Below are 23,401 nucleotides of genomic sequence, written 5' to 3'. Positions count from 1 at the left end.
ATGCCGTTTAGGCCACAGATATTTTGCATTACAATGCTGGGACAAACTAAAAGCAGTCTGCTCCATCTGTTGACATTTTCTGACACAGACTCCTTAGTAACCAATTAGAGACTAGATCAAGTGCCGTATATGGAGTTGAACACGTGGATTTCAGCAAAAGCAATTACTGACTTCTGGAACCAGGGCCAGAAGTATAAATGCACAACGCGGAGGAGTCACCTACCTCATGACTGGAAAGACTTCTTCGAAGAAAAACGGAGTGCAAACACCCGGACCCAACACTAGATGGCGATCTATGCACGGCATGTGATCTACAGCTCACGTGTCTCGAACATCCAATTTCAGTAATCATGCCTACTTAAAGTGGAGATATAACATGCACTGCCAAAGCCAACAGATGTCTAACTTTGCCAATGCAGACCTACTTGCTTTGCCAATGCTGTTCAGCATGGACAAACAAAGCTTATTGTTAATGCTAAACAGCTACTGAGGTACACATTCACCACCATGCAAATGCATGCATTTGTCTTAAAGCTGCTGCCATTTTTTATTTACAATTCGAAGATGGATGGCACTGATCTTGGAGCAGTAAACCAATAAATAAATAAAATCTGCACGAAAACATTTTCAGGAAGGCGTGACCTGGTTGGAAATTGCAGCTACCTCTCCTTTCCAGAAAGTAAAGAAAAAAACAACTCAAGTAAAATAAATGTTGAAAGGCCAACACAGAGAGGTGGGGGACGGTTATTAGAAAACAAATCCATGGAGTTGGGAGGACATAAAGAGATGGGGAGGTGGTAGAGACACGCAGAGGAATGGGGGGTATGGGTGGGGTGGGGGGTGGGGGGTGGGGGGGGGGGGGGAAGGGGTTCAAAAGAGAAGCAACACTCCAACAGAGTGCTAAAAGCAAAGACAAAAAAGTTATTCGCTGTATTTTAGTAATCGAATCAAAAGCCTGGTAAAGAAGCAATGTTCCAGGGGCAGAACAACCCCAAGAAGAGGAAGGAAAGGTATGTAAGAAAGCAATGAGATTAACAAGAAACATAACTAATGATAAGTAAGGATCTGACCCAAAGTCCACTGAAAGTATTTCTACTGCCCATTTCTACTTTCGACAACAAACTGCTAAAGCTGTGTGTAGGCAAGATCTAAAGGGCTTAAAGAGTAGTTGTTTCTTTAAGCTACTTTTTAAAAAGAGTAATTTTTTCAAGAATCAATGTTAATGCATATTTGAAAATTCTTTACCTCCTATTGTTCAGAGATTCTACACACAGGCAGAGATGGTAATGTTTTTATGAATATTAATGAACATGCCCTAATAGAGAACACCATGCTTTCCTTTACTTTGATGCGAACTTAGAAGCATGGACTAGTCAGTCTCAAGTCAAAAGGATTTAGCAGTGCAAAACAAGATGCTTCTTGTGTCCTCTCCTCCACCCCCAGAATTACCTTAGGCCACTCAGAGATACGGTGCCTTTCCTGTAGCAAGTCAGTGGCAGATCGCTCACTAATAGCACTGGGAAATCCATCCTGGGACGTGCTCAAAGACAGGAGGCTTTCGTCATCGTACAGACTGGCGTGTGGCACATCAATATCTGCAGCAAGGCAAGAAGGAGAATACAACAGGAGAAAGGAAAACTGGTCAGAAAATTTTAAACCAAAGTTTTCGGTAATAAAGACTTAAAAAAGCATAAACAAGGAATCCCCATGGAGGGAGGGTTTGTGTGTATGTAAATGAAACCTACTTATGATTTTAGCCTTACATCATGCATTATCTTCATTACATTTATGAAGAAATCTCCATAAATGTACCATTCTGAAAGCATTTCTTATTCAATAGATTAAAGTTTATTTCAAATGAATGTATTTTTATCATTTAAGGAAAAGGCTACTTACCCAGTATGCATCTGTTCTTGGCACGTAGAGCTGTAGAGTCACATGCTGTGCGTAGCCCGCCATCTAGTGTTGGGTCTGGATGTTTGCACTATGTTTTCGTTTAAAGGCCGCAAAATAGATTGAAACAGCAATCATTGGTTTCAGACCTACATGGAAGGTCCTACTTGGTTATCGACCAGACCTTGATCTTAGCCCTCAACCGACCTGTATCCTGCACACCCTTTCAGGACATTTACCCTGTGAACTTTCCCTCGACCGCTGAGACCTTGCTACGTGACCGTTGCCCGGTGGAGCTACTCTGATAGCTATAGGGGAGATGGGCTGTGAATTCCCTCCTCGGCTGTCACCTACCCAGCCAGAAAATGAGCAGACCTTCCTTCTTCTCTCCTGCCGTTATCTCCCTCCTTCCACCTACACCCTTCCCCCTTACCCCTATCCACCCCATTTATCCTTCCTCCATACTATTTAAGGAATATGCTACTTACCAGTATGCATCTGTTCTTGGCATGTAGAGCTGCAGATCTATACACTTTTGCATAGATCGCCATCTGGTGTTGGGCCCGGATGTTTGCAGTTTGTTTTTCTTCTTGGACAGTCTTTGGAAGTCACGAGTTCGGTGACTCCTCCTTCGGTCCGTACTGCGCATGGGCTTCGGCTCCATCCTCAGATTGTTTTTCGCCAGCAGGGAAAAGATGGAGCGTAGTGATAATAGTAAGAAACCCATGTGTGTTGTATCTAAATAAGATAGACTGGAACGGATACAGGTAGCCGGGGAGGCGGGTGGGCGTGTATAGATCTGCAGCTCTACATGCCAAGAACAGATGCATACTGGTAAGTAGCATATTCCGTTCGAGGCATATGAGCTGCAGATTATACACTTTTGCATAGATTATATAGCATTACCCAACCTTAGCGGCGACCACCGGTATCCGTTGCAGTGGTTTGAAATAGTGTCTTTAGTACAGCCTGGCCCACACTAGCTTGTTGTTTGGAGTGCACGTCTACACAGTAATGTTTTGTGAAGGTGTGCGGTGTTGACCATGTGGCTGCTTTGCAGATGTCATCTAAGGGTATGTTCCCTAGAAACGCCATAGAAGCCCCTATCTTTCTTGTAGAGTGGGCTTTAGGTGGAACAGATAATGTTCTTTTTGCTTTTTGATAGCAAATTTGTATGCACTTTACAATCCACCTAGCTATCCCTGATTTAGAGATGGGGTTGCCCTTATGCGGTGGAGAGAAGGAGACAACTGTTTAGTCTTTCTGAAAGGTTGCGTTCTTTGTATGTAGTACAGTAAAGCCCTTTTAACATCAAGTGTATGTAGAGCCCTTTCCGCAAGAAATTGAGGTTGCGAGAAAAAACCCGGTAATTCCACCGATTGATTAAGATGGAAGGGGGAAATGACCTTGGGCAAAAATTTGGGATTTGTGCGAAGTATCACCTTGCTGTGATGTATTTGTAAAAAGGGTTCTTGTATAGTTAACGCTTGTATCTCACTAACCCTTCTAAGGGAAGTGATAGCTACGAGGAAGGCTGTTTTCCAAGTGAGGAACTGTAGCTCACATTTATGCATTGGTTCGAAAGGCGGGCCCATTAGCCTTGTAAGAACTACGTTTAGATTCCATACAGGGGAAGGTGGTGCCCTGGGTGGAATTACTCTTTTAAGGCCTTCCATAAAGGCTTTAATAGCAGGCACTCTGAACAGTGATAAATGCTGTCTGTTTTGCAGGTAAGCAGCAATTGCTGCTAGGTGTAGGCGTATGGATGAATATGCCAGGTTACACCTGTGAAGATGGAGCAGATAGCATATGATGTGCTGTATGGATGCATCTAAGGGGTCGATTGTATTGTTACGGCAGTAAACAACAAATCGTTTCCACTTTGCGGCATAGCATGCTCGAGTGGTAGGGCGTCTGGCTTCCCTGATAATGTTTATGCAATCAGGGGGAAGGTTAAGGTATCCAAATTCTAAGATTTCAGGAGCCAGATCGCAAGGTTGAGCTGAGCTGGGTCCGGGTGCCTGATTTCTCCATGGTTCTGGGTTAGGAGGCATGGGGACAGGCGCAGCTTTTGGTGTGGTACCACTGAGAGCTGTAGTAGTGTGGTGTACCACGGCTGCCTGGCCCATGTTGGAGCTACCAGAATGAGTGAGGGAGTGCTGTTGTAGCTTCCTTACCACTAATGGAATTAGTGGGAGAGGTGGAAAGGCGTATGCAAATTTGCCTGACCAGTTCATCCATATCGCATTGCCTTTGGACAATGGGTGTGGGTATCTGGCGGCGAAGCTTGGGCATTTTTTGTTTTCGTGGGTGGCGAAGAGGTCTATCTGAGGATGCCCCCACTTGTGGAAGAATGGGTGAAGAACTTGTGGATGCAGTTCCCATTCGTGCATTTGCTGCGTTTGTCTGCTGAGCAGATCTGCCATGGTGTTTTGTATGCCTGGGACGTGTTGTGCCAGGAGAAAGATTTTTTGTGGAATCGCCCATCTCCATATGCTCTGTGCTAAGCGGGAGAGCTGGGGAGAGTGTCCCCCCCCCCCCCTGTTTTTGAATATAATACATTGCAGTCATATTGTCTGTGCGAATTAGGACTGCCTTGGCTGAAATTTGTTTCTGAAACGATTTCAGGGCTAGAAAGATCGCCAACAACTCCAGATGATTGATGTGGAGTAACCTCTGTTGTGGTGTCCATACACCCTGCACTGTGAGGTGTAATAGGTGCGCTCCCCAGCCGGAGAGCGATGCGTCCGTTGTTAGAATCACCTGAGGAGCCGGGTCCAGGAACGGTCGCCCTTTGGAAAGGTTTGTGGTGTTTCACCACTGCAGAGAGCGATGGGTGCGACCATCCGTCCACCAACACCAGATCCGTCAGCTGTCCCTGGGCCTGGTTCCTCTTGGAGTGGACACATGTGAAGTCTTGCATGAGGCCCTATGAAAATGCAAGACGCCATCATCCCTATTAGTTTCATGAACACTCTTGCTGGGAGAGAGTGCTGAAGAAGGAACTTTTGGCGCAGGGCTTGCATGCTTGCGATCCTGGCTGAGTTGGGATAGGCTATAGCTTTTGAGGTGTCTATAGTGGCACCGAGGTATTGCTTTGTGTGAGAGGGTATTAAGTGGGACTTTTGGTGATTCACCGTAAAGCCTAGCTGGTGGAGTAGTTGTATGGTAGTGTTTGTATTTTGTACACACTGGTGGTAGGACGCTGCTTTTATGAGCCAGTCGTCCAGGTAGGGGAAGACGTGAATGTTTTGTCTTCGGAGGTGTGCTGCCACTACTGCTAGGCATTTGGTAAACACCCGTGGTGCGGTTGTGACCCCGAAGGGGAGAACCTTGAACTGATAATGTTGGTTGTCCACCACAAATCGGAGGTACTTTCTGTGAGCCGGGTGTATTGGGATATGAAAGTATGCGTCTTTCAGATCCAGTGTAGTGAGAAAGTCGCCCTGACGGAGGAGTGGGAGAACTTGCTGAAGAGTTACCATATGAAAATGGTCTGAATGGATGTATGCATTTAGAGGTCGGAGGTCTAGAATGGGCCGTAGGGTCTCGTCTTTCTTCGGTATGAGAAAGTACAGAGAGTAGACCCCTAGATTTTGCTGATCGACGGGTACCTGCTCTATCGCGTGTTTTTGCAGGAGGGAGAGTACCTCTTGTTTCAGAAGTGTGGTATGTTCTTGTGACATCGCACGGTGTCTGGGTGGAATATTGGGGGGTGGGGGGGGGGGGGGGGGGGGGGGGGGTAGAAGTTAGTTCGAGACAGTACCCTGACCGAATAATTTGAGTTACCCATTTGTCCGATGTTATGGCTTCCCAGGTGTGAAGGAAGTCCTGTAGTCTGCCCCCGACCGGAGTGGAATGGTCTGGGGAGAGCGGGGGAAAGTCATTGTGTGGGCGGTGTGGCAGAAAGGGCAGTGTTGGTGTTGCCCCTGCCTTTATTATTGTTTCCTCGATATCCACCTCTTTGGTAGCCCTTTGAGAAGGTATTTTGAGGAGGGGACTTGTAGGAAGTGGAGGCGTTATCGGAAGAGTAACCTCTGCCAGAGCCTCGAAAGGAGCGTCTAGGGGTTTGTGATTGCAGGGCTCCCATAGACTTCACCATATCTGTATCCTTCTTCATTTTTTCCAGGGCTTCGTCAACTTTTGGGCCAAATATGTGGTGTTGGTCAAAAGGGTGGTTTAAAATAGATGCTTGGACCTCTGGTTTAAAGCCTGAAATTCTGAGCCAGGCGTGACGGCGAAGCAGGACACTGGTGTTTATAGCCCTGGACGCCGTGTCTGCTGCGTCAAGTGCACATTTGATAGAGGTGTTGGTAATAATCTTCCCCTCTTGTATTAGCTCATGAGCCTTATTCTTATATTTATCCAGGAGGTGCTGCATGAGAGCCTCCAGCTCATCATAGTGCGCTCTATCGTACCTTGCCAGCAGCGCCTGTGTGATGGCGATGCGCCACATATTGGCAGCTTGGGAGGCAGTGCGTTTGCCTGACGCATCTAAAAGCTTGGATTCCTTATCAGGTGGTGGGGCCTCACCAGATGACAGAGTTGGAGCGCTTCCTAGCTGTGGAGACCACTTGTGAGTCTAGGGGCGTAGGTCCTTTAATATAGACAGGATCCGTGGGGGCTGCCTTGTACTTCTTTTCTATTCTGGGGTTTAAGACCCTAGCTCTAACGGGGTCTTTGAAAACCTCAGTGGCATGCTTGGTCACCCCTTTAAGCATGGGTAATATAGCGGTGGATTTATCTGCTATGTCAAAAGTGTCAAGTAGGAAGTCTTCCTCAACTGGATCACTGTGTAATTCAACCCCATGGTAATGTGCCGCCCGTTGTAAGAGGTGGTGGAACCCCAGGGAGTCCTCTGGTGGAGACGGCCTGGATGGATAGAGATCATCCTGAGGCACATCTGGGACATCGGGATTGTGATCATCCTCCCATGGGTCAGGCGTTCCCGGAGGAGTGGGTCCTGCGGGGCATCTGTGGCATAGAATGGATCTCCGTGGTCATCAGGGTCTGGAGACGGGGTTGGAGACCGGTGAGGCAAGGGTGGAGAAGGTGGGGGAGGAGATGGAGGGGGTGGAGGAGGTGGTGGGGAGGGTACTCTGAACGGGGATGTGGCAGAGTCCTTCCGTTTTGGTGGTGGAGGAGGAGTTTGTTTGTCCAAAAGTCTTTTCTTGACAGACAAAATTAAATGTCCAGTCCTTGGATCCTTTGTTAAAGTCTTTTGAAGAGGATTCGGTGCGAAAAGTTCCTCCGGCACGATTCGTCCATCGGTGCCGACGTTTTCGGAACCGAAGGCTTAGTCGGTTTATCCGCGCCATGCTTTCTCTGGATGTCCGATTTTTTGGTCGGCGCCGAGGCATGCTTCGGCACGGAAGCGTCGGTGCCGAGGGATTTGTGTTTGGTCGGCACCGAGAGGCCAGGTTTCGACACCGATGGCTTCGGAACGGAACTTGTTTTCTTCGGCGCCGAAGAATGTTTGTCGGCGCCGCTAGGAGGCTGGCTCGAGCCCGAGCCGCCAGGAGACTTGTGATGCTTTTTCACCGGGCCCGAAGGTGGGGTGATGGAAGCAGTATGCTTGGCTTTCCCTAGGCCCATTGGCGAAGGGGTAACCGGAGTCTCTTTCGGTATGGGCGCGGGAGGGGGAGGGGGTAGAGTACTCACGACCCTCTGCGCCGGTGTGATCTCCTCCACGTCGGAGTCGTCGGCCTCGGAAGCGCTGACGATATCTTCCTCCTGCTCGGTGTGCTGCTGTCCCGAAGCTCCGGTGTCTTCTCCGAAGATGTCAGGTGGAGCCGAGGTCGATGAGTGCGCCATGGTGCGTCGAGCTCGTCGATCCCGAATAGTCTTTTTAGATCGAAAAGACTTGCAGGCGGGGCAGTCTCGGGCCTCGTGTTCGGGAGAGAGTCAGAGGTTGCACACCTGATGCAGGTCGGTGTGGGGAAATTTAGACCCACATTTCGGGCACTTCTTGACAGGAGTCCTTTCCATCGGCTGAGACCGGAGTCGAGATAGGCCCTAAGGCCGCCGCCGATGTCTGGAATCGAGGAAGTGCCGAAGAGAGAGATGAAGAAGTCGATTCCGTCTAAAGAATCTCGATGGACGTGGATTTTTCGTCGAAGGTCGAACTGGAAAGGTTCGAAGCCGGAGCACGAAGTATTACATCCGAGCCCGATGGCAGAAAAAAACAATCTGAGGATGGAGCCGAAGCCCATGCGCAGTACGGACCGAAGGAGGAGTCACCGAACTCGTGACTTCCAAAGACTGTCCAAGAAGAAAAACAAACTGCAAACATCCGGGCCCAACACCAGATGGCGATCTATGCAAAAGTGTATAATCTGCAGCTCATATGCCTCGAACATGTGTTTCGTAAAACCGATGTAACCTGTAAACTGTTTTTAACTGTGTAATAATGTGATTCCTAATGTAAAGCGCTCTGATACCCACGGATCTAGCCAGCACTTCTAGTAACTGATGTAACATGTAACTGATGTAATTTTGTAATTTCTGTGGAACCTTATGTAAAGCGCTCTGATACCTCCGGGTCTAGCCAGCGCTATGTAAAACTCTCTAAATAAATAAATAAAATTCAAAAAAGTCTTTTTCAGTCACGTGGTAGGTGACTCCTCCTTTCAGTGATAGTGCGCATGGACATCAACTATCACCGAAAGGAGGAGTCACCTACCTCGTGACTGGAAAAGACTTCTTCGAACAAGAACAAAGTGCAAACATCCGGACCCAACACTAGATGGCGGGCTATGCACAGCATGTGATCTACAGCTCACATGCCACGAACAGGTGCTTTCCGTACTATATAACATTCTTCTATTTGTAGAGGTTAAATGCAGTAAATCGATCTGGATAGGCATCTTGACAAACTGTCATTGTAAAACAGAAATGTCTGATGCATCCCAGAACACAGCAGTCGCACACAGCCTTACTAAGATTACAAGCAACTGTTTCTTCTCTAGCCAGAGATCTTTAACAGAAAACACTAAAAGGGATAATAAAAATATCCCTTGGAAAGGGCGTATGGAATGAAAATAATTGTCATTAAAAAATTGATAGAAAGGCTGGAAAACAAATTTGTTTTCAATACAGATCTCTGATTAAGTCCCTCTTTAGAAAAGACACTTTAAGCATAATGCAGAATGTTATTTTTTTAAAGAAACATTTCCAAGGAAAGGGCAAATATTTATATACCTATAATAGAGCAATTCAAGGCATATCCCTGGGGCCCAAGGACAGCCTGATGTTACGGTTAGTAATAGGTGGTTACTATGTACAGTCAGTGGTTTTCTGGGGCCATGATGGTATTGTATTCAAATCAAATGACCAATTATACACTATTGGCACTTGACTCTCTCCTGGTTTTGGGATCAAGAAATCAAGGATTAGTCCAGGAAGTGGTGTAGGGTTAGAAACAGTGTAACAGGCGAGTTACTTACCTTCGGTAACGATGCATCTGGTAGAGACACAGTCTAGCCACAGATTTCTTAACTTAGAATATCCCCAGGCGTCAGACTGGACCTGGAAAACTTTCCGCAGCAGCACCTCAGAGTGCTGACAGACTGGTATGACAGGGTCAACGCATAGTGGCCCAGTATGCACAACAGTGGAAAAAAGCACTGTTGAACCTGCACCAGCCAATTTAAGTGAGACAGCAGTGGCAGGATGCCAACCCAGCTAGCAAGTGTCAGTAGTACCAGAAACACAAGACACTCCAGTACACAGACGCCCTGTCACAAGACATGTGAGAGGGCTGACGGTGACAATCAGAAGCACCCAAAACAGGACTACAGTAAAAATGAAAGTCATGTGGAAGACCTTAGGAAAAAAAAAACTATTGGGTAGCGGGAGCAGCTCAGATGTGAAGTACAAGTTACTTACCTTCGGTAATAATGTATCTGGTAGAGACGATTCTAGCCGCAGATTCCTTAAAGTAGAATTATCCCCAGGTGTGAGACTGGACCCGGAAAACTTTCCTGCCCAGCATCTCTGCGCGCTGGGGGCTGTACCACGCGACTCCGCCCCGACGTCCTCAGCGGGCGTGCTCTTTCCCTCTGTTGTTAGTTTCTGATCTTTTTCCTTGGCACAGTCGTCTGCGGATGGTTTACCTATCCTCTGTCCTCTTACTCCTTTCAGGAGGTTTGGCCATCCCTGACAGCGTAGTTTGGGGGTGGATTGCTGTTGCTCCCCTGTTCCGGTCTTGTGGCCCTTTCCTTTGTGGTGGTGGTTGCAGTCCCTCTCTCTCTTTCGGTCACGACGCTTTCACATGCTTATGCCTCTAGGGTGGCTCTCGCCTTGGCTTGCGAGGTGGTTCCGCGGAGTGGTGCTTGCGCTTTTCTTGTTTTGGTTTTGCTAACACGCCTCACAATCCGTGGAGTTGTGGTGCTCCCCCAAACACTGCATGCAGATGGGGTGAGGATCCGTTGCCAACATCTGGCGTGCGCAAGACGAGCACGTCTTGAAGCCCGAAGGCATTCGCACACTACCCAGGAAAAACGCCCAAAGCGGGAAAAGAAGGCCTGGAACACAATCTGGGTCCGTGTTGCATGAGGAAATGAAGAAAACTGATGTCAGCGCGCTGGGTTGGGGCTTATGTGACCTCGCTGACGTCACGCCCGCGGATGACGTCGGGGTGGAATCGCGTGGTGCAGCTCCCCGGCGCGCAGAGATGCTGGGCAAGAAAGTTTTCCGGGTCCAGTCTCACACCTGGGGATAATTCTACGTTGAGGAATCTGCAGCTAGTAGTCTCTATCAGATGGATGCATTAGCAAGTAGGCCATCGGTAAACGAGTATCTGGCAAGTTGGACACCCACACAAGAGCTTGTATAGTGAGCAGACCGGGGCTAAAACCATGGACACCGCAGGAAGGATCGTTGCCTGCGCGACTCTACTGTATGCAGAGCACAGAGCAAATATAGAGTAAGATCATAACGCGTAAAATGACGTGTTACACATTCAAGACGATGGTACGCGAAAAGCACCAACAGTCATGAGGAAGCAGAATGTGACAGGACAATGGCCGGACTCGAGAGCGACATCAGCCACCCGTACGGGAGGAGCCACAGTCTCCTGCTAGACAGATGAGGAGATGGAGCTACACACGATAGTGGAAACAGGCAGGACCAAGCTAATGGCCCAGGGACCCAAGAAGCAAGTACCCTAAAGAGAACACTCCCCTCGAGAGTGTGACATCAGGAACTCAAAGCAGAAGTGTGGAAAACACCTGTGCGGAAGCAGCAGGGAAAGAGGAAAAAACTCCCGTTGGGGAAGTGTTTAGAAATGGAGGGCACAAGGCCATGTACAGCATAGACATACATGGCAGGAACGCCACCTTCAAGAACAAGTCCAGACATGGCTGAAGTACAAGAAACTATTACCCATCTCGAAGAGGGGAGGGTAGAAGAGGGGAGGGTAGAACCAGCAACGCAGAAGCGGAAGAAAGAAAACAAACACCCTATGATAGCGAATAATACCAAGGTGCACTCCCAGTACGTGCAAACTCTAAAGAAGCGTGCCGCACAGCCGCTCTGCCCTGGTGCTAAATGATGACAGGGCGTCAGCCGTGGAAGAACTGTGCCTGAACAGAACAAGGGCCCCAAGGGACAGTGGCTGGCAAAAAGAGGAACAGCCAACATGGACAAAGAGGAGCACAGTGATGGTGAAAAACGTCCCTGTGAAAGGCAGGCGAGGCAGAAGCCTCACGGTAAGCAACATATACCGATGGTTCGAAGTATCACAGACAACCGTAGACCACAACCTTAAGGGAAAATGCAAAAGAGCGACGCCAACCTGTTGGTCGCATACAGCAGAAGAATACAGAGTGATCCACAGAATATCACCTGTTAGGAATACTCCACAGGAGCGTACCAAGCCTCACTTGAAGGAAGGCAGCTACACAACAGCTATTAAATACCCCACATAGGGTGAATCTGAACCCCGGCTCGGGGGACCCCTCTGGAGCCAAGCTCACACACAGAGGACTTTAAAGAAGGTAGAACCAGCTGACCAGCCGTACCGACCAAGGCAAACATGGCGGAGTATCCGCCCAGACCATCTGGGTATTAAGTCATAAACCCAGGGTCCAAAACAAAGAATGCAACGCTACCTACCAAGAAAATGCAACATAAAGTCACACAGTGTGTGACAAAGACAGGACACAAGGTCGAGAAAGCCTGGCCGTAAGGGCCAGCAAATCACGGGAGACCGCTGAATCAGCGTGACAATTAAAAAGGTCCACACCATTTAATGGCAGATCCCACAGAGCGTCCTGAACCTTCTCGGGAAAACGACTATCACGCAGCCAAGCATGGCGGCGCAAAGCAACTGACCGGGCCATTGCTCGGTAGCGTCCAGGGCCGATCGAATGGATTATTGTGCCAATCCACAGCCATCAAGAAGAAGACGATTCAAGTCAGCTCGGGCCCTTCTGGGAGAGAAGGAAGAAGGAGCTCAACCAAGTCCCAAAGGGCAAAGGCAGCACGTGCGAACATGCAACACGTGTTTAGGGCACGGATGCCCGCACTGGCGGAGGCAAAAATATTGCGCCCATATTTCTCCAGCCACCGAGACTCCCTAGTGGGAGGGAGCAACGGCACAGCAAAAGAAGGCTGCAAGGCGAAAGCCACCTGGACAACTAGACGCCGAGCCCTAGAGTGAAGAGACAAGCAAACCGGATCGTCTGGGGCCGGGCGATGCCGGTAAGCTATGGCTCTATCCACAGGGTCACCAGAGGAGGGCCGTGCCCAGGCACCAAGCATGATATCAAACAAGGACCCGCCAAGGAGCAATGAAGGCCCAACGTCCACAGGCTCCATGTGTAGGAGATCCAGTAAAGGATCAGTGGGTAGGGAAACCCCAGGGGGCTGTAAGCAGAGAATATCCGCAGCCCTGCGAAGGCCGCACTAGCCTCCGTCGCAAGCCTGGGAGGCGACAACAGTCGGGGACAGTTGAAGGCTAACCCAACCACTAGAAAATAAAGGCAGGGCAGCTTGGTGTTGATCCAAAGTTCAAGGAACACTAGGCACCTGCACCAAGGGGCTTCGAGACGACTCTGGGCTTGTTGATCCCAATGGGGGCACATCCTCCAGCAAAAGAGGAGCCGCCGGCTCCGACGTCAACCGACGCCGGGACGACGTCGGTTGGACAACGTGAACCTCCAGAGGGGAGTCGATCCGGGCACGGATGGATGGTGACTCGACCTCCACCGGCGGGGAGGAAGGAGATTGACAACGTGTCGAACTCAGCGCCGTAGCCGCACGGGGCTATGCGTTGACTGGACGGGCGGACTAGACTGACGACTGGGATGCCCCTCTGGGCTGTGTCCCGTCGAGGTCATACCGACTTCGGGGTCATAGTCTATGCACACAGCCGGTGCCAAGGGCAAAGCCCAGACATGAGTGCCTTTCTCCTCTGTGGGACCCGTAGGCACACCAGGGAGAGGGGGTAACCCAAAGAAAGACTGGAGAGCCTTTGGAAAAGACCAAATCCGCTTCTCCCTTGGATCCTTGTCCCTTGAAGGTTCTGAAATCATGCCAGGATACGCTATTACCTCCTATGTTGCAGATTATGAATGAGGCCATGACACAGGGAATCTTTCCAGCTTCCTGGAAAAAGGCGATAGTGAGGCCCCTGTTTAAGAAGCCTAGCCTGGACCCAGAAGTACTGAAAAATTTCCGTCCTATATCTTTGTTGCCTGCCCCAGCTAAAATGCTTGAGTCTTACCTGAACTTTCATCTGTCAAACTTTCTGGATTCCTCTGGCTATCTGGACAATTCGCAGCACGGTTTCAGAAAGCACCATAGTACGGAGTCAGCTCTTACTATGATGATGGATAACATCCGAATGAAGGTGGACCTAGGCCAGACCACAGTTCTGGTTTTACTGGACCTTACAGCAGCTTTCGATACCCTATCTCCCTCAACTTTAACATCTCGTTTGGGGGAACTTGGTATATCAGGTCCGGCATTAAGCCTTCTATCCTCTTTTTTAGAGCTTAGAGAACAGAGGGTTAAGCTTGGAGAGTTTCTCTCCCCTGTTAAATCCCTGCAATGTGGAGTCCCACAGGGGTCGGCCCTGAGTCCGACCCTGTTTAATATCTATGTGGCTCCACTAGCTAGGCTGGTGAAATCTCAGGGGATGGAAGTTGTCTCATACGCAGATGATACCCAAATTATGGTGTCCCTAGCTCATTCGGCCCTCACTTCCGCGCTCAGCTTCAGAAACTGCATGCAAGCAGTTGCTGACTGGATGATTTTAAACTCCCTGAAGCTGAATGGGGAAAAAACAGAAGTGCTGATCCTTTGTAAAAACCAAGATGTGTGGTCGAGTGAGTGGTGGCCTCCATCGCTGGGTATCTGTCCTATGCCTGTCGGTTCGGCTAGAAATCTTGGCATGATCTTTGACAGCTCATTGAATATGACTTTGCAGGTTAACAGAACTGTGGCTACCTGCTGGGGGGTCATCAAGATCCTGAGGAGGATTATTCACTATCTTTCCTCTCAGGCTCGTAAGCAGACGGTGGTTGCTCTTGTGGGTTCAAGGCTGGACTATTGCAATGTTTTGTATGCTGACATCAACAGGGGTCTCATCTCTCGCCTCCAGGTAGTACAGAATGCTGCGGCAAGATTTGTCATCGCTGCTCCCTTTCAGTCCTCTGCAACTTTAGCCAGGAAAAGTCTCCACTGGCTTCCAATTCAGCAGAGGATCTCCTTTAAACTCCTTTTTTTGGTGTTTGGAGCTCTCTCCCCAGGATCCTCTAATGCCTTGCGTTCTTTATTAAGTCCTTATTTGCCCAGTAGGAGCTTGCGCTCTTCTGAGAAGAATTTACTTGTAGTCCCTCGAGTGAAGAAAGTTAGATGGGGTGGCAGAGCTTTTTCGAATCTGGCCCCTCGCCTTTGGAATTCTCTTCCATCAGAAATTAAGGCTCAACCATCATTGGCTCAATTTAAAAAAGCGCTTAAAGCATGGTGTTTTATTCAGGCATACCAGTAAGTGGTCTTTTTTTTTATCTATTTTAGCTTTTTTGGTTAGGCGCCTTGATGCCCTTTGGGCTTAGTTGCGCTTTATAAATCAGATATCATTTCATCATTTCATTTCCTTTGAATAGGCCTCCATTTGGGACCGTGTCGCTCCGACACCAGGTAAGGATGGGTATGGAGGAGACGACTGCAGGGTGCCAGTGCCTGGCAAGGACCGAGAGAAGCGGGCCCCAGTGTCACGTTTTCGGGAGGACGAGCTCCGCGACTTACGCTTGTGCTTACCCATCTCCGAACGGCATCTGCGGGAATGGCCCCGCGAGGGTGCCAGATCCCTACAGGCAGATTGGCGGCATGAAGGCGCAGGACCGGACATCCGGGCGACCAGCAGCTTCATACGACGCTCCCGGAGGGACTTAGGTTTCATCCATTGACAGGCGTCACACTCTGAGTCGTGGTGCACTCCCAGGCACCACATACAATTTGTATGCAGATCCGTGACAGACATTTGCCGTTTGCAGAACTCACACGCCTTAAAGCCCGAAGGCATTGCACACTGTTCGGTGACGCCGAAGATGTTGCAACAAAATGCCTGGAAAACAGGCCAAGGAACTGCTGGTTTTCCTGGACCCGCGTTGGGACGCGGAAAAGAAGAAAAACTGACATCAGCGCACCGGGAGGGACATATATGGCTCCACTAGCGTCCTGTCCGTGGATGACGTCAGGGCGGAGCCACCCCCCCGGCGCGCAGAGGTGTTGCTGCATAAAGTTTTCCGGATCCAGTCTGACGCCTAGGGATATTCAAAGTTAAGGAATCTGCGGCTAGATGTGTATATCAGATACATAAAATAACAAGTAAATAAATTAAAGGTCCGCACAGCCTTTCACGTTAGAACAGTAAAGGAGATTAGTTGAAGGTGCATTAGGAATCTGCAAGCTAACCAAAGATAGGGATTAAAAACAATAAGCATCTCATACCTTCTGTGAATGAGCACCACATAACAAACAGCACTGTACTAGTACATTAGTACTATATGCTAGAAAATAGTTTAACACCGAGCACTATAGCCAATGTTATCCTCAAGGATAAGCTTAAATCAACTCATACAGGCATTAGAAGATATTTGAGAAACAACTCGAGGTCTTCAGCAAACAGCTTTCGGTATTTGGCTATGCAGTAATTGCAGATCACTATATCTAAAGGAATGTGCTCAGGAAAACATCTTGTGCTCTAAACCCGATCCTGAAGACAGACAAAATGACAACCACCAAAAAGACGTCACTACCCCCTTGCAAAGATATATTTTAGGTAGTTTGAGAGTCTTTGTTCCTTCCCAAAACTGTACCTTTGTCTCCACAGTTGAGACACGTCTGGGCCACATGCAAATCCCTGATAAAAGGTATACCTGGTACCAAGGGTCTTGTGACCAGAGAGGGCCTCTGAAGGATGCACTATGTATTATGTCACCCTGAAAATCCCCTCACCTGAACACCCACACCCTGCCATTGCAGGCTGTGTGTTTTGATGCAGACTAAACTTTAGAGTCGACATTGCACCCAGCCCTGGGTGCCGTGCCCACCAACACTGCCAGTGGCATGGGTAAGTCACCCCCTCTAGCAGGCCTTACAGCCCTAAAAGCAGGGTGCACCATGTGAGGAAGTGGCTCTGTATATACTGTTCCCAAATAGGTACAGTGTGTGCAGAGTCCACAGTCCCCAGAGGTTTGGCAGAGGCTAAAGTTAGATATAACCTTACTCTCTAAAGTGGAAGCTTGGTCGAGAAGTAAGGCAGTATCAGAGGACAGTGTAAAGCATTTGTTGCACACACTCAGTCAGCAAATGGTCTCACACACTCAATAACTGAACTCTAGGCCAATGGTTTATATATAAAAAAAATGCTTGTTTTATTTTAGAACCAACAATAGGTATTAAAATATACTATCTCAGAATGAGATGCTTTAGGTAAATACTTTTGCAATATGCAATTGACTTTTGTAAATACTGGATACAGGTTGTTGCAATAGGCAACACAATTTCAAACACAATAATGCATTGAGCTCAATGGAAGTTATTTGCAAGAGATTACTTTCAGGATTACTTTTGTAACTCCAGGACTGGATCCTAGATTCAGTCCTGGGACAGTTCTTAGAAACAAGTGATAAAAGTCGACTTAGTTACTGGTGTGATTTTTAGGCAATATTTAGCTATTTTAAAAGTTGACACATAGAAGACATTTAATAGAAAAACAGTCAATGATTCCCTATGGAAGAAAATTCAAGTTGCAGGTAAAGTAAGTTCTCGTTACTTTTGTAATCCAGTACTGGGATCCTAGACTCAGTACTGGGATCTCTATCTAAAACAGGTAAGTAATTACGTTTTCACAGTTAGCACAATTTTTAAAGAATATTTAAAGTTTGCAAAAATCGACACAGAAGAAATTTCACAGAAAAACAGCCAATGGTTTCCTATGGAAGAAAGGTAAATGCTACTTACCAGTATGCATCTGTTCTTGGCATGTAGAGCTGCTGCAGTCACATTATTGCATTAGATCGCCGCCTAGTGTTGGGTCCAGATGTTGCACGTTGTTGTCTTGGAAGAGTCTTCGAGATCTCACGAGATAGGTGACTCCTCCCCTGGACTACAGTGCGCATGGACAGCTCCTCCATCGTCAGATTGTTTTTTTGCCATTGTGGCAAAGATGGAGGATAGTAATAGAAAGAAAGGTGTCAATGTAAATGTATCTAAATAAGATAGTACTGCAACTGCGCTCGGCACCAGGGAGGAGGGTGGGCATGTGACTGCAGCAGCTCTACATGCCAAGAACAGATGCATACTGGTAAGTAGCATTTACCGTTCGAGGCATATGAGCTGCTGCAGTCACATTATTGCATAGACTGTATAGCAGTTCCTCCTCTAGTGGTGGTTACCGGTGGCAGTTGCAGTAGTTTGGAAAAGTGTTTTAAGGACAGGCTCGCCTACAGAAGCTTGTTGTTTGGCTTGCACATCAACACAATAGTGTTTAGTGAAGGTATGTATGGTAGACCATGTAGCTGCCTTACAAATGTGTTCTAAGGGGATATTCCCTAGAAAAGCCATGGATGCCCCCGGGGTGAGAGAAGAACTGGAACCAGACGACATTAACCTATCGCCGAACGAAGGCGTAACTATACCAGGTGACTTCAATCCAGCCCCGTTAACGGAAGGTCAAATCCAGGAACCAATTGCACCCCGTAAAACGCAAAAAGATGCCATACCAGGCAAACGTGTTTCAGAGCTGGATGACTCACCAGGACCTCCTGGCAACCGAACCCCAAATAGAGAGATCTCCCCAACTCAATTTCCAACTCTCAGCCCCGCACCTACAGAGATAACGCCCAAGTTGTATGCAAAAAAAGACTCAGAAATCAATCCCTCCAGCGCCCACGAAGTTTGTTTTGAGTCAGAACTAAATTACCCCTTTGACAACAAGGGTCAAGTTCCTGAGGAAATAGTAACACGCCCAAAAAATTCCTCCCCCATCAAAGCAACAAGGGACTCATTCTTCTCGGAAAAAGATATGACCTTCCTGGTAACACAAGAATGGAACGATCTAGTGGCCGCTTATAACGCAAAACAACCCGCGAACCGTTCAAGTACTGAGAGCTTACACCAGTCCCCAGAAGGGACAAGAGATCCCACTGACATCTTCTGGACAACTTTACTTACTACAATACAACTATCATCCACAGCCCTCCAGTATCAATCAGACAAATTAGACTTACAACTGATAGTTTTACACAAGCTGGCGGAGGCTACAACGGGGATCGAAAGAAAACTCGCCGATCTTAACGGCCTTATCAAAAGAGGACAAGAGTCAGCAAAACTGACTCAAATTGAAAGAACTAATTGCGTATGCTCACCGATAATCGACAAACTATCTTCATTACCAACGATGCTAGGAAATCTCTTGGAGGATATAAAATCAACAACAATAAAGCCATCAACAAACAATGCAAGGTTGGAAAGCCCATTAGACATAATTCTAACTGTACAAGAAAACGACTTAGTCGGCGCCACACAGCAACGGCTCCAGCAGCCAAACCTCGCAAAAACAACAGAAGCGACCTCAGACAACAACTCTGCAAAATGTCAAGTAGACCCAGTGCAGGATCTAAAAAACGCGCGCACCCGAAGAAAACAAATAAGGAAGGGTAGGTATAATAAACCAGCTAACCAACCGCCCACACAAGAGATCGACCCGGTAACCCCACCAAAGGTGCAGGATCAGCCGGGAGCTACATCCCAACTTATGGAATACAAAAATCCCTCACCTCAACAGATAAATCAATCAGTTAAAGAGTCTCCATCCAAAACAAGAATAGGAATTTTGACCATTACAAACAACGAAACCAGGGAACAAGCAGGGCAGGAGTTACAGTGCCACCCAAGATCTCCAACCCACAAGACCAATAAGGGCTATAGCGCACGCCAAGCAGAGGAACCACCAGCGGACCCAGAAGCCGGCAAATATACCCAAGAGGAATCTGAAATCTCTAGAACATCGGCCACAGTAATCGCTCACCCAACAAACAGTACACATCTCACTACACAGTCAAAAACCAAAGAACTGAAAGGCAACTTGCAAGCAGACATCACAACAGTAGAAGATAGCAGCACAACTAAAGAATCAAAACATAGCACAAGAACAATCCATAGCTCAAAATCACCTAAAACCCAGAGTTTACAAGAGAACCACACAACTAATCAACAATCACACCAGGAATCGCGGCCCCCAAGTGAATCTGAATCTGATATAATACTTTTTATACCCGAATTTAAATCTAGGGGAAGAGCAGATACCCTAAATAGGGGTAATATACTGAAGTTAATTAATTCAATCGACAAATTAAAAAATATAAACACCCTCGACTTGCTCGCCATCGAATTCCATCCAGCCCAATCGCCCAATGGAAATGAAACAACGAAGACCTTCTGGACAACTAACAATGTTGTTAACCAAATAATGCAGGAAACAAGCAGATTCTCCCATTGGGGAATCAAACTCCAAGCAGTAAAAAGGCCAGCATATCCTACTCCGCTACTCGAAGAAAGCCACCGGGAACGCCATCAAAATGTCAAATCGATTTTGAAAGGTGCTCTCAGTCGATCGCCGGGAGCAGGAAACCACCAAACTAATCTTCAACGACTAAGCTCTAATCAACCAGCTCTATGCAGAACAACTATAACACGGACCGTAAATTGACATATAGCACCAGCACCAACTACCAATTTAGGAGATACCTCAAGATCTAATCTTAAAATTTGTAGCTGGAACATAAACGGTCTCATGGACAAACTAGAGGACACCGAAATAATAAATTATTTTAACACCTTCGACTTGATACTCCTACAGGAAACATGGGAGACAAACGTAATATCACTACAAGGCTATACAAGTCAATCACACCCGGCAACCAGTAGCTCCCCATTTGGACACAGGTCAGGAGGATTGGCAATATTCGCTTCAATAACAACAATAGGTGCAATAAAAACAATTACAGTAAACCTAACTCCACCAAACGCGATACAGGTATTATCATTAACACTTACATCCAACTCAACCACCAAAGAGCTATACATCGTCAATCTATATATACATCCAAAGCACAGACACTCCGGTTCAACGGAACTCGTCAAAGTACTAACAAAATTAATGGAAGACAGGGATATGGAAAAGACGTTTATAGCAGGCGACTTTAACCTTCATCTCTTTGGCGACAAAACAACAGACGATATGACCAAGGAAATGGACAAAGCTTGGGAAATTCCAAGTCAATCTTTCCCGACCCGAAGCAAACCTACTAAAACAGCTTCCCAACTGTTGAAAGAGCTAGAGCAATTAAACTTGAGAGTACTCAACGGTCGCCACGAAGAGGACATTCCACCGGCACCAACATTCTTCTCCTCAACAACCACCTCATACCTAGACTATATGTTGGTGACTCTTCCACTTTACGAGAAAATAAGTAAATTTAGAATAGGAGAAGGCTCTCAAAGTGACCACCTTCCTTTGGAAGCCAATCTGAGCTTGACTTGTGAAAACAAAGCAAAGGTGCAAAAAAGCCAAACTGGCATAGATTACACAGTAAACTACAGACGAATAAGGTGTAAAACGTCAGAGATTGAGAAGTTAGCGGCCAGCGCAAAAGCCATCATACACCTAACACCCAGCCCACATCTTAATTTAACCAACACCTGGGCAAATTTTACACAGACATTGGGAGCTAAACATGGGACTGAACTAAAAACCCACAAAGGACACACCACACGGTCAATCCTCGGAAAAATAACAACGCCAGAGATAAAAAACATAAAACTAGGTATAACAAAGATCCTCAAGCGACTCCGGAAAGACCCCAACACCGATACCCTACAACAGGAGCTTCGCACTCAAAAAGCTCAACTAAAAAAGAAAATCTGGGCAAGGAAAAGACAACTGAACGAGGACCTCTGGGTAAAAATCGCCTACAGTTCTAAACAAAAGAACAGCTCTAATTTCTGGAAAATAATCCATAATCTTCAGCACCCGGGCCACAAAGGAATAGACTCTAATATATCAGAATCTGACTGGGCCAATTTTCTAGAAGCTCACTTCAATACAGTTGCTCTGGAAGAGGAGACTTCCATCGGCGATGATCGGCCTGACGATACGTATCTGAACCTAGAAAAGGTTAGCACATCCATTAAAGTAGAAAACTCACTTTACATGAATAAGTCAACTCACCAACCAGCACAAAAGGAGTTCAGAGAACAACCATCACCATCTGATCTAATAGAGTATAAGGAGGATACCCATTACCCAGAAATAGCGGACAGAATCATATCCCAAATATCTAAAGGTAAAACAGAGGGAGCCCCCGGTCCAAACGGGATACCGCCAATATTGTACAAAAACGATGCAGCATTTTGGAGCAAAATTCTAGCACCAGTCTTCTGTGAAATTAGAACAACAACTATAATTCCACCATCTTGGAAAGGATCAATCATAAGCCCGATCTACAAAAAGGGGGCCAGGAATGATCCTAGAAGCTATCGCCTGATAGCACTTATCGACACCGAGGCGAAATACTACGCGGGCCTAATTCTGGAGGACTTAACAGCTTGGGCAACTGGAAAAAACATCATCACAGTAACCCAAACCGGGTTCCGAAGCGGCCATGGAACTACAACAAACATTATGGCGCTAACCCTTTTGATAGAAGCAGCGAAAACCACCAAAACCTCCCTATTTCTAAGCTTCATCGATTACTCCGCCGCCTTCGATAACGTAGACCGGCACAAGCTTTGGCAGAAACTGGATAAATGGGGACTTCCAGGACCGCTTTTACAGCAGTTGGTAGAGCTCCACACCAATACTTGGGTCAGGATCAAACTAGGTTCTGGGAGGCTTCTTTCCAGAAAAATACAGACCAACAAGGGGCTGAAACAAGGCTGCGTCTTGGCCCCAATGTTATTTAATCTTTTTCTAGCAGATCTTCCAAGAGAGCTTACAACAATTACATCTCATGCACCACGGTTAGGCGACATATTATTGTCTAACCTCCTTTACGCCGATGACTTGGTCCTCATCAGCCGGTCCCCTATTGGCCTTCAACATCTTCTAGACAAAACAAACGAATTCTCCAAAGTCAATTCATTAACAATCAACCTAAACAAAACCAAAATAATGTCAATAAATTATCATAAAAAAAGGAAATGCCTATGGCGTTTGGATAGTCAGAAACTAGAGCAGGTACTAACCTACAAATATTTAGGCATCATATTAGACTGCAATGGATCCTTTAAACAGCAATTAGAAGCCATTCGTCGGAAGGGCACAACCTTCTCCATGTCGATAAAGCCACTCCAGAAAGCCCTTCCAGACCGGTCCCTCGGCCCTCTCTTGCAGGTAATAAAAGCTCGCTTACAACCAATGCTTACCTATGGCTTCGAATCAATGCAAGGCAAAGACGCAACAATATTGGATAACATCATCAGCCGTGCATATAGGGTAATATTCCACCTTACAACTTACTCGTCACCAGCTCAAATTCGCCTAGAGTTCGGCCTACAAAAACAAACAGTGGAGAGAAGAGGCGCATACATAAAAAGCTGGTGGAAAATTAGAAAAGCTGAAAAAGGAACACTAAATGCACATCTCTGGATTGAACTGATAAAACGAGACAAATCCCCAGCAAGGACCTATTTAACGGAATCACTGGCCATCCTGGGTCTAACAGAACTGTGGGAATCTCCAACCGATGCCGGTACCTTCAAAAGAGTGGTAACTAAAGTTACCAAGGCGATCTCACTGAAAGAGGACAAGGCAACTTTAGCCAAGAGAGAGCATGGATGGGGAGTTTTGAAAGATTACACAACTCTAAAACCACAACAGTACCTAATAACGGGTCTCACACACAAAACAAAAAACAAGTTCCTTAACCTCCGCCTAGGAAACATACCCATTATGCCACACTTAGCACCCTGGAAGAGGGATAAAACAAAAATT

At 47.1% G+C, this 23,401-nt stretch overlaps 1 protein-coding gene across 7 annotated transcripts in view; it reads right to left on the bottom strand.

Annotated features, from left to right (window-relative positions):
* Nucleotides 1-23,401, bottom strand: part of LOC146871232 (ATP-dependent chromatin remodeler CHD8-like) — a 2,388,691-nt gene that overhangs the window by 537,564 nt on the left and 1,827,726 nt on the right. For all 7 annotated transcript variants that reach the window (XM_085650618.1, XM_085650635.1, XM_085650640.1 and 4 more), the window contains exon 32: nt 1,450-1,595. In XM_085650618.1, coding sequence (XP_085506744.1) covers nt 1,450-1,595 — 146 coding nt within the window. The remainder of the gene's footprint in view (nt 1-1,449; nt 1,596-23,401) is intronic.

Source organism: Triturus cristatus, chromosome 1_1, assembly GCF_964204655.1.
Source record: "Triturus cristatus chromosome 1_1, aTriCri1.1, whole genome shotgun sequence".
Taxonomy (NCBI): Eukaryota; Metazoa; Chordata; class Amphibia; order Caudata; family Salamandridae; genus Triturus; species Triturus cristatus.
Note: the sequence above shows the minus strand (reverse complement) of the source record. Positions and strands in the feature narration are given on the sequence as shown.